Source organism: Schistocerca americana, chromosome 8 (assembly GCF_021461395.2).
Source record: "Schistocerca americana isolate TAMUIC-IGC-003095 chromosome 8, iqSchAmer2.1, whole genome shotgun sequence".
Lineage (NCBI taxonomy): Eukaryota > Metazoa > Arthropoda > Insecta > Orthoptera > Acrididae > Schistocerca > Schistocerca americana.
Window position 1 is genome coordinate 187,781,941 of NC_060126.1, and position 12,599 is coordinate 187,794,539.

Here is a 12,599-nt window from a genome sequence, read left to right on the forward strand (position 1 = left end):
TACATGAATGTTAGTTTTTAAGATCTGGCAGAGGTGGTCTGCTAGGCCCAGGTTTTGGACAACAATATGACATTTTTTACTATCAATATCTGTAGCTACATGATCTATAGATGAGGAGGATTCTTTCGTTATTCTAGTTGGACAATTAACAAGGGAGGATATTCCGTAACAGCTTAGAATATTCACATATATGTTGCTAGTCTTATCAGGCTTCATCATATTAATGTTTAAGTCACCACAGATAATTACATTTGCTTTTGGTCCAGAAACCCTGTCTAAGCTTTGATTCAGTTTTGAGAAAAATATATCAATGTCTCCACTAGGAGAGCGGTACACACAAAATATGACTAATTTTTTTGCTATGCCAGGTCCTATTATTTCAACAGCGGAAAGTTCGAAATGTTTGTCCTCACCTAGATCTAAAAGATCATATCTTACTTTAAATGACATACCTTTTTTTACATAGATACATGAACCTCCACCATTCATTGAGATTCTGCTATAGTAACATGCAAGGTCAAATGAGGCTAATGCAATGTGTTCAATTTGCTTCCCTTTGCACCAGTGTTCAGTGATACACAAAATTTGGCTATCAAATTTTTCCAATTCTACTTCTAGCTGTTGTGCTTTGTTCTTTATGGCTTGAATGTTTTGGTGAAACACTGTTAGGTATTTGTTTTCACTTATCTTGGTGGCACCTTTCCCTTTAGACCTGATGCTAAAAAATCCTTCAGATGAGCTGGTGGCATGGTTATTCTTCTGTTGCTGACAGTGGAGGTGAGTCTGTTGCCGGTTTGACTTGGAAGTTGGTGTATCTGAGGGTATCTGCCTTATGTTAGTCTTGTAACTGAGGCCGGGTACCAAAAATCCTGCAGAGTTGAAAGTTTCCTGGTTCTTGTGCTTCTTCTGTTTGCTTCTGTTACTGATGATGATGGTGAAGCTGGTGAAAAGTCTTTCACTGTTGAAGACTGCGGAGCGGCCAATACTGATGAAAGGTCGTTGGCTGTTGGCACATCAGGCGTTTTTTTTCTTGTTAATGATGCAGTTGCGTAGTATGTAGCTGCTTCTGCTGAAGCTGCTTTGGAAACTTCTGTCCTAGTTGACTCATTTATCTCAGCTGTTTGTGACGAAAGTGGAGATTCTAGTGCTGGACCTGTTGTCAGTGATTCAGTTTCATTTTCTTGTTGGAAATTTTCAGTTGCTGTGTTTGGTGGTGGAAGTGGTATGGTCGTGCTATTCTTGTCCTTAACTGCCTTCACTGCATTAAGGATTTCTCGACTAATGAATGATTTTCCGAGTTTATTTCTGTGAAGCCCATGCCTTGTAAAATGACTTCTCTCTGTGGATGGTACGTCCACATATGTGGCATTTGGGAGGCTTCGGCAGATTTTCTCAAATTTCCTATTAGTAACTGTGATTTCTTTGTTGACACAGGATTCTTCTATAAGATCATGTCTTTGTGGGATACTGGCAATGAAGAAGTTAACATCTGTAATTTTCTGTAATGTACTTCTTAGAGCTCTTGTGGCGAGTTTGCCCTCGTTCCTATAAACATCATTAGCACCTCCTATTATTAGACAGTTGCTTCCAAGCTTCAAAGAATGTTCACAGTCTTTTAAAACTTCGCGCAAGGGGGCCCCCGGTTTCGTTATTCCACTAACCTTGAATATAGTTTGCATGTTACACAAAATGTCGGCTAAGCCCTTTCCATGACTGTCTGAAAGTATGAAAATATCTTCTTTTTTCTTCTTACCTGTATTGGTAGATATCTTGTTTGCACGATAAGTATGTTCCATGTATTTTATGGTATTTCCTTTCTTGTTATTACAGGACTTCGTAGGCCTACTGAAGTGATTTGTGGTCGCTGCATTTGATGAAAATACTTCCTTTCTTTGGCTCTTTTCACATATTTCATATTCATCACACGTTAAAAATTCAAACTTATTTGCTTGTGGGAGACGAAAGTTGTTTCCGTTACGATTAACACGACAAAACTTTTTAGGCCTAATAAAGTTACCGTTTCTCGTCTTCGTGTAAATTATTGGAACTAGTTAGTATGATGATGGTGACATCATGCAGGACAGTATTTTGACTAGCCCAAACAAATAGTCATTGTGTTTCTTTAAATCATATTCCTGTTCTCGGCCTTGTTGGTATAAGTGCCCTAGAAGTGTCACGGGTATGTTGTAGATTTTGCAAACCGTTCACTCGGATCTAATCTTGGAATAAATTTCTGTGTGAGAGTGCTAAAATAAGCTTATAATATGAAAAAACTGCATAGTATTTATTTATTTATTATCTTTTTTAGTCATTTATTTAATTTTTTATTCATCAGCCTTCTGACAGGTTTGATGCGGCCAGTCACGAATTCCCTTTCTGTGCCAACCACTTCATCTCAGAGTAGCACTTGCAGCCTATGTCCTCAATTAATCTCTATCGCCCTCTACAGTTTTTGCTGGCTACAGCTCCCTCTAGTACCATGGAAGTAATTTCCTGATGTAATAATGGATATGCTATCGCTCTGTCCCTTCTCCTTGTCAGTGTTTTCCACGTATACCTTTCTTCTGCGATTCTACGCAGAATCTCCTCATACCTTACCTTATCAGTCCACTTAATTTTTAACAATCATATGTAGTGCCATACCTCAAATGCTTCGATTCTCTTCTGTTCCCATTTTTCCACTGTCCATGTTTCACTGCCATACAAAATACTGTGCTCCAAATGTGCATTCTGAGAAATTTCCTCCTCAAATTAAGGCCTATGTTTGATACTAGTAGACTTCTCTCACCCAGGAATGCCCTTTTTGCGAGTGCTAATGTGCTTGTGATGTCCTCTTTGCCCCATCCATCATTTATTTCATTGCCTAGGTAGCAGAATTTCTTAACTTCACCTGCTTCATAACCATCAATCCTGATAAGTATCTCGGTGTTCTCATTTCCGCTTCTTCTCATTACTGTAGTCCTCCTTCAGTTTACTCTCAGTCCACATCCTGTACTCATTAGACTGTTCATTCCATTCAGGAGATCATGTAATTCTTCTTCATTTTCACTCAGGATTGCAATGTCATCAGCAAATGGTATCATTGATATTCTTTCACCATGAACTTTAATTCCACTCCTGAACCTTTCCTTTATTTCCATTGTTGCTTCTTCACTGCACAGACTGAACAGTAGGGGTGAAAGACTACATCCCTGTCTTGCACCTTTTTAATCCAAGAACTTCATTTTTGGTTGTCCACTCTTACTACTCACTCTTGACTCTTGTACACATTTCATGTTGTTCATCTCTTCCTATAGCTTACCCCAATTTTTCTCAGAATTTCACTTTGCATCATTTTACATTGTCAAACACTTTTTCCATGTTGACAAATCCTATGAACGTGTCTTGATTTTTCTTTAACCTTGCTTCTATTATCAGTCGCAATGCCAGAATTGCCTCTATGTTGTGTTTATGTTTCCTAAAGTCAAACTGATCATCTAGCACATCCTCAGTTTTCTTTTCCATTCTTCTGTATATTATTATTCTCAGCAAGTTGGATGCATGAGTTGTAAAGCTGACTGTGCGATAATTCTCAAACTTGTCACCTCTCACAGGCTTTGGAACTGTGTAGGTAATATTTTTTCGAAAGTCGTTCTGTTGCCATTTCCTCCAATGATTTTAGAAATTATCTGTCCCTTCAATGACAAGAATAATGTGAGTGTACTATCCCACTAAATTTTTTAGTGGATCCATGATTGGTGGCATGTATGCAGGGAGTGTCTGTACCTGTGTACACAGAAGAACATTAACAATTGTGAACAGAAGTTCAAGTAAGTAACAGAATGAAAATACTTTCAAGTGAACATCCAAATGGTCGCAGCTATCTCCTCTTTTTTCCCCCCCCCCCCCCCCCCCCCCCCCCAGTTGGCTAAATGAGTTTGTGGATTGGAAATGTGAATATGTATACTGACGTAAAAAGTAAATTATGTAAGAGAAATAAGTTGTGGGTCATTCCATGTCAAGTGTCCTGGGGCTCCCAGTTTGACCATCTTCAATTTTGATATATCTTATACAGCCTGTACCTGTGTACCTGAAGGACATACATTAACTTCTGCAAAGTGTCAGATTCACCTATAGCTTGGTTGAGGTGCTGGAACAATTTTTGTGAAGACTACTTTTTCGAGGACCGAACAGTCACGAAGAAGTCTTAAAGTTCGGCATGTCACTGTTCCTAGTCTAAAAGAGGTAGCCCCTTGCTTCTGAACATTGTGGTACAACTTTCTGTGCTCAACACATAAATGATGGAATTAAAGTTCAGAAAGTAATGCTTTTCTCATAATCTCAGTTCAAAGTGGGCAGCAAATCATGTTGTGACAAATTTGCCCCATAGTTTAACAAGGCATATAAGTAGTGAGGAAAAGGAGCTATGGACCTGATCTTTTGCCAACTTATTGTCTGTGTGGCTGTTAGATATTTCACAAATTAGGGCTCGGCTTGTGTGTTTAATTACTGTGCTACCATCCTGTAAATTTGCTACAAGTGTACCAAATTATACACATGTTCAAAGTCATATGTCTCAAAATGGACACCTACCATATTATGTTCATTAACACCAGTCATTAGAGCACATTTCTTTTTATTAGAAATACATATTTCCGTTTTTGGGTCTCTTTGGGTAAGGTGCAAAAATTGTGCCTAAACTATTAACATTTTTTTTGTAATTCAAGAAGAATCCTTGTGTTGCTGCACAGTAGCAATCCCACTACCGGTCTCAGTGACTGGTAAGCCCATTGCCAATGTGCCTTGCACAATAGCCAGACAAGGTCAGCCACGGGTGCAGTTTCTTTACTGCAGGTTCCCAAGCCTCAACATGGGTGTCTAGCATGTTCCTAAGCCTTGTTTGCATCTCTTTTGGTTTCCAAGCCATAATGCAGAATTCTTCAGTTGTTCAGTGTTTTAAATTGGTTGCTAATGTCCAAAACTATTACTTTTGGCAAACTGTATTACCATCCCATCATTGATGCAGCTGGAAGTTCTTAAAATTTTTGTAATGGGCAGCAGAACCACCACTAAAATAATGAGAATGCTTAATTTCTGTGAAAGTTAAAGACACATTCACCGCAACTGTATATCACATCTGAAGCAATCACTGATTATGCAGTAGCTGATGCATTTTAGTTATTTATCATCATTGTAGTAAATGACAAATGGGTGTAACGTAGCTTAGCTATCTTCCCAATGAAATCCTAGAAATGCATCTTGGACAATAAAGGAAAATTTCCAGCAAAATCCATTTTGTGTAATCAATTCTCCTGGTTTGAGACCTTCTTTAGTCCATTGCAAATGCTTGCTCCAATGCTTTGCAATGTAGTGGTGAGCAGAAAGGACCAAAAGTTTTGTAACTAATTCTTCAATGTGTTTAACTGTCATTTCTCTGGTTTCAAGTGTAACTGTCAATGTGAGTCTATTGTTTAAACTGAATTGGATCCTCAGGTTCAATACCTGCAAAAACAGGTTCCAAATATTCCTTTAAAGCTTATATTCCAGGACATACTTCACAGTGATGAAGGATGCAGTCCTTCTTTTCCAAATTCCAGACAACTTGGTAAAATTTTATAATCTTCTTTTATTGGCCTGTGTGCCAAAATTAGTTTCACATTCTAATGTATTGTGCAGATGCAAACTTAAAGTTAACCAGCTGCATCTCTACAGCAACACACCATTTTGGCTTTAATTCACAATATCTGGAAAATCCATTTTTATTGCAGTAAGCAACAAACATTTCTTTTTACCTGCTCAGTAACAAGTATATTTGTTTTTGAACCTTTTCTCCATCTGTTCAAACATTAATACAGTCTTATTGCTTGGACAAATCTGGCTACATTCTTCATCATACAAATACTTTGTGACTCTTGCCTTCACAGACTCTGAAGATTTTTCCCCACATTTACCGTTGGGCTCTGCCAATACTCCTTGTTCGGCTTTTAACTTTCTAGCATTTCTTAACATTCTGTCTGGAACACAAAATTCTTCCATAGTCTTTTGGGTCAAAATTTGACTTTTCTCACTATGGTTTGATATCTGTAATTTTTCCTTCAGTTGTTGGATCAGGTAGCTGTAATCTAAACAAGTCAAGCATTGCTTTCTTGTGCATAGTTGCTCCAGTTCACTGGGATCAAATCCTCCGCCAACTGCTACAATTTTCTTAATGACTGCAACTTAAGCTTGATGTATTTTTAGCTTGGGTCATTCCATGCCAAATATGCAATAATTCAAAGGTTTGTGACTGTGTATCTCAGATTTTCACTAAACCTTGTGCATTGGCTTATACTTATAACATAGAAACTCATGCAAAATCTTTTTCGTCTCAGGCTACAACTTTATTTTATATCAAATTTTAAATGTAGTGATACTCTGATAACAGCTCTGCCACATTGTCATTGCAAAATGGTACTTACCTACATAAATTCCCATAACTCGGGTGTTTAAGAAGCTTTTGAGTTTGAATTTTTTTCGTACGTTAAGAGAGACACATCCTCAACAGATGTGATTATTTAAGCAGTAAAGATGCAAAGGTTTTTTTTAAAAAATGTATGACAGTTTTTGATTTCAGAACAATTGCGAGGATGTGGAATAATACTTATCACATATCTCCATCCTGCTGCTGGGAACCTGATTTTGGTCTTAAATAATCCCCTAGATTGTAAATTTTCTAATAAAATCAAAAGTTTAATGGATCTTCTGTTAACTGATACACAGTTCTGAAATCAAAAAACTGTTTGGCTGTGGCAGAAAGGGGTCATCATTTTGAGTAAGTTCATCCACTCACTGCCTCAAACGCAAGGGTATCAAATTAGCATATTTAAGTAAAACTCATTCTAGGCGGACAAGTTAACATTAAGCGTGAAAATTTATTTCTTTTCATTTGACTAATTCAGTAATTTTTTAAAGACTATAATATGTATGATTTATGTGTTCAACCAAACACCTGCTCACAGTGATAAAAAATGTTCATAGTCAGCAGTAGCTTGTTTGAAATCTTTATAAGCATGAAAACAATGCAACACTTGCTTGAAATTCATTGTTGAGAATAACTGGCATGCAGCAATTAGTCTCTTTGGCCTAACCTGTTCTTTGTCTTTCTGTGACACAGGTCATATCTGTTTGTAGTGCAGCCCGATCATTCCACATGTATAAAGTATGTTTTAAGTGAATTAGTGCTGAGTTAATTGCAATGGAAAATGTGAATTCATGCACTGTTTGAAAATTACTGAAAACACCATGTCATTTGACAACCTGTACCTTAGTAAAAACTCTACCAAAAAAATAGAAGGCCTGAATGAAGACCAATGAGATTTGGCATTGCTGTGATCCAATATAAACTTTCCACAAGATCAAGAAAATGCTGCTGTATGTGGACATTACAGATACAACTACTTAAAAGTTTTTGAACGTCATCAAAGAACTTGTTGCGATCCTTTCAAAAACACAAACAGTTAAAAAATCTTTGACATCAGTTTGCTTGTCTTTGTCTAAATCATTAAGTGCTAAACGTATCTATGTAAAACAGGCCAAAATCTGTGCACAACATGTCATAGATTGGTGAATGGAAAACTGACATGACATCAGTGATAGAAATGAAAGTGATGCAGATGATCCAGAGGTGCCATTTCACGAATCTGTACTAAAAAGTCAAAGTATTGAGGATGCAAATAAAGTTTTACATGATGTGGGGTGCTCTCCCTCAAAAACTTCACTCCACTCCAAATCACGGCATGGCTTCATATGGCAAAAAGAAGCTAGAAAAAGTGAAGCATGTTTTGGAAAGAAGCGTGTACCAGGCATTAGATTTCAGTGTTGAAGATTCTGGTAGTAGAGAAGAAAAATGTGATGGTGAAATTGTTAAGAAAGCCAAAGATTTTGATGGCATGATATTGTTAATGAAAGAAAAAGTCACTAGTGTAAGAGTACTTGAAAAAATTCAAATTTTAACTTTAGCTCCACCCTCTTGGTCAAAAGAAAAGATAATGTCAGAATTCAATGTTAGCGAGTATGTGGTTCGACAAGCAAGGAAACTGAAAACAGAAATGGGTATTTTAACAATTCCTATACCAAAAAGGGAGAGAGCTATTACTGGTGAAGTGGTGAAGATCTTCACTGATTTCTACCAAAATCATGAATATACTCAAATCTTGCCGGGAGCAAAAGACAAAGTTAGCATTCGGAAGAATGTGTATATGCAAAAAAGACTCATCCTTAGCAATTTATGTGAACTGTACTCTTGTTTTAGATAGGACGACTGAAATGGTGTATTTTAGCTGGTGCTGCCGGCACTCGTTCAAAGTGGGGGGGGGGGATATCCACCAAAATGTAAAACCGCTTTTGGATGCGGAACACATTGAAGAAACTTACAAGGAACTTATAAAATTACTTGTATATGACTCTGAAAACTACAGCTGCACACTTAATTGTTGTGATAATTTTCTCAGTGATGAAAAAGTGTCAGAATTATTAAAACAGAAATTAGTGTACAAAGATGCTGATGATGAAACTGAATTCAGCCAGTGGATAAACACAGATCATCGGGAAGAATTGATAAAGCAGTCTGCCACTGATGGTGAATACATAGACTTGTTAGTAAAAGATTACAGGCACTTAAACCACACTCATTTATATCAAAGTGTCAGTCTAAAATCCTTGAAAAAACTGAAAGACAATCTAACCCCAGAAAAAACAATTCTCTTAATGGACTTTGCTGAAAACTACAGTTTTGTCATTCATAATGAATTTCAGAGTTACCACTGGACAAAAAGCAACTGCGCAATCCACCCATATGTGTTTATGTGGCAAATGAAGAAAGTAAATCTTGGTAATAGTGAATCACTGCTTTATAAGTGATGATATGTAACATGATGTATTTATAACTGATGTCCAGAAAGAAATGGTTAAGTAGCTGGCAGAGCATTACCCAGAAGTGAAGAAAGTCCATTATTTCACTGATGGATGTGCTGCTCAATATAAGAAAAGAAAAAGCTTTAAAAATTTGTATGAGCATGAATAAAATTTTTCTATTGATGCTGAGCGTTCCTTTTTTGCTACTAGCCACGATAAATCTGTGTGTGATGGTTTGGGAGGAACTAAAAAAATGTGTATTCAGAAGAGCTAGGCTTCAACTGGTGGATAATGCACAAATGACAATTGCATCTGGTATTTACAATTTCTGCAAAACTAATATTGACCCCTTTCTTGTGTTGTTCTGTGTTACTTTACTGCTTCAATAATTACATGCCTGTTGAGTATGTGCATCTCTTAAGTTATGAAAAAAATTCCAAGCTTCATAAATACACCAGTTATGGGTATTTATGCAGATAATTACCATTTTGCATCGACATCCTTGTAGACCCCAATTATCAGAATAGAACTACATTTAAAATTTGATATTAAAAAGAAAGTTTTAGTGTGAAAGCAAAAAGATTTTGCACAAGCTGAATATAAGCAAATGTGCAAAGTTTCATGAAAATCTGAGATGGTAGGTGACATGACTTGTGTGATTTGACATGGAATGACCCACTTTGCATCCAGCCTTTTGTATCCATTGCACCAATTCATTGAAATTTTAATGATGATATTCCCACAGCTGTTAAGCAAGCACTCAAATTGTCAGAGATATCAGTCTCATCATTTTCATCTGACTAATGTGTAACTTTCATTTGTGAACATTTCATTGTATCAGATTCTTTCCTACAGGATGGGCCCATTTTCGGGCCTGGTTTAATATCAGACACGATTATCCTTCCTATCTAGTCAGCTGTTTCCATGTTGATTGAGGACAAACTTTTTCATGCAGTATGGTTTTTGTTATGAAAAGGGTTTCAGCATGGTCTTTGCAAAAATTTAAACCTTTGTAGGAGTAAAGCTTGCCAACAGCCTTGCCACAGTGCTTACACTGGTTCCCGTCAGATCGCCAAGGTTAAATGCTGTCTGGTTGGGCTAGTACTGGGATGGGTGACCGTCCGATCTGCTGAGCACTGTTGGCAAGCATGGTGCACTCAGCCCTTGTGAGGCAGACTGAGAAACAGTGGCTCCAGTCTCGTAAACTGACATACGGCTGGGAGAGCGGTGTGCTGACCACATGCCACTGCATATCCACATCCAATGACGCCTGCGGGCTGAGCATAACACCTCGGCCGGTCGGTACCATTGGGCCTTCCAAGGCCTGTTCAGACGGAGTTTAGTTTTAGGAGTAAAGCTTCTTGAAGGAAGCATAGTTCAGCACTTTCAGTAGTGTGTAAACCACTCCGTCGAGTAAGAAATTCTTGTTGTTCTAATGAAAATTCCTTCACAGTTTTCAGTCCTTTTAAAGCACTGTATTTCATTCAGTGGCATGGGGAATAAGCACTTCTATAACTGCATGCATTGACTTGATCTTGTTTCTTCATTTTAATGACAACTTGATAAGCTTCGGACACTGATAAATTGTTGTTGAGTCCTAAGAAAAGAAACAAAACTTATAAGCATGCAGATAATTTTCACAAGAGAATTATGTAGCAGTTTATAGTACAGTTATATGTAGCAATGAACCTACCACAAACTAGCACAATGACTCACATTTGGGAAAACGACAAAAAGCATTGCTTTCTGAACTTTACTTGCATCATTTATGTGTGAAGCACAAAGGAATTGTACCACTGTGTCCAGAAGCAAGGGGATAGCTCTTCTAGATTAGGAACAGTAGTATGCCATACTTGAAGATTTTTTGTGGCTTTTCAGTCTCCGAAAAAGTTGTTTTCACAACAATGGTTCTAGTACCTCAACCAAGTTACAAGTGAACCTGAAACCTTTCAGAAGTTCATGCAGGTTTCTCAGGTACAGACTGTATAAATTTGATCAAAATTGAAGATGTTCAAGCTGGGAGCGTGTTCTAAACTAGGACACTTGACGTGGAATGTCCCTCATTAGAAGGGATCCTTTGAGGTCTATTCTGCATGAGAATGTGGTAGGCTTTGTTTAAAAAGACTGAGTCGTCTTCATTATGATATAGGCCCTAGAGATGAGAGACACATGTACTATGTTCAGCCATGGATATAAAACTGATGGTTTGTTGAAAATGTTTAGGGCCCTATTGTGTATCTCATACTAGGGGAAAACCCCTTGCTTTCTCTAATTTTGTTTAGGGAAGTAGATGGAAGTGTGTTACACATTTATACATAAGAAGCAAAACCTCTTATTGTGTAGACAGTAACCCTGTCAGGTAACAGCAGCAGTGCATATAAGCTTCCCAAAAGTTGTTTCAGTTCATGTTGACATGCCACCGGTAACAATATATAGTTTATTGTATTTTGATTGAATGATAAAAGGTCTAGCTTTTGAAATCAATATTTTCTTTTTCCTGTTTTTAGAAATTTCGGCGCTCAACAAGACGCAGGCATCGCTTGAAGAGTGATTCTCCCCGTTCTCCACTGTCTCCACAAACAAGATCACGTTGTCTTTTAGGTCGCACACCTACGAAACTGTATAGCCCTTTTGGTATAGAAACTCCATGTTTGAGTGAAAAAGAAAATGGGAGACACATTAAAGCTGTAAAATCAAATGTGTAAGTAAAAAATAATTGTTACTTTCTTACCTAAAGTAATTTGATTTGAGAGAAAAGTTCGCGGTTGGACGACCAGATGTCAGTGGCCACAAGGCACTATATTTACCACAGTGCTATTATCAGGTTCACTCATGAATTGACTGATAGGGGCCTCTGTGACCAGTGCCTTTTCTTTTCCCTCTCTCCAACCTGCCATTGCACCTAGCATGTACTCCTCTACTGCTCCCAGCGACACATTGCTTGATCTTTCATTCACACCCATATATACTTACCGGCAGCACCCCCATCGTTCCTTCAACCTACTCCTGAAGTCAGCTTCTTGTAGGATCCCTCTCTTTCCTCTCAAGTCGTGCCACAGTTCGGTCATTGTTCAGTATTGTCATGTCATCTGCATACAATATTTTCTTCTCTCTCTTTTCAACACCTGTGTGATTGATAAACACAGGGTTCCCACAAGTTCTGAAAATCAGGGAATTTCAAATGTATGAGGGAAACGTGGAAAAAAAAAACTGAGAAAATCTTTTTTGTCTCAGTAGATGAAATGATTTGTTTATGAGATGTCATGCATTGTCGATGGCTGTGCGCCATTTCCCTACTTCCTCATTCTCATTGCTTCTCCCCTTTCTAACACTCCCCTCAGCTTGCAGTCAGTGCTGCCACCACTTCTTGCCACTAGCCTAGAAGCTGCCGATGAGAGGCAGGGAGGTGTGAGGAGGGGTTTGTTTGGATCTGATTCTCAAAGACTGTTGACACAGCAGCTGGAGATGGCAGTCAACTATGCATGAGTTGTTTCTGAGATATTGTGTGATTGAGTATGTGCTTTCGTTTTCTGACAAAGGCTGTTGCCAAAAATTAAGTTGTGAGATTGTGATTGTTGAGCTGCAGACAGGGATATAGAAAAGACAATCATCTGTAAGGTGAGTTGCTACCTATCCTCAATAGTACTGGCCATCAGAGTATTTGTGCAAGTTATCTGTTGCATGAATTGATCACTGTGGTGTCATTTCATCAACATGGTGTCTGTGAC

General features: G+C 37.9%; 1 protein-coding gene across 1 annotated transcript in view; it reads left to right on the top strand.

The window, feature by feature from the left end:
* The window catches only part of LOC124545209, a 38,360-nt gene that overhangs the window by 2,787 nt on the left and 22,974 nt on the right, over positions 1-12,599 (top strand). The window contains exon 2 of the mRNA XM_047124076.1: positions 11,379-11,572. Coding sequence (XP_046980032.1) covers positions 11,379-11,572 — 194 coding nt within the window. The remainder of the gene's footprint in view (positions 1-11,378; positions 11,573-12,599) is intronic.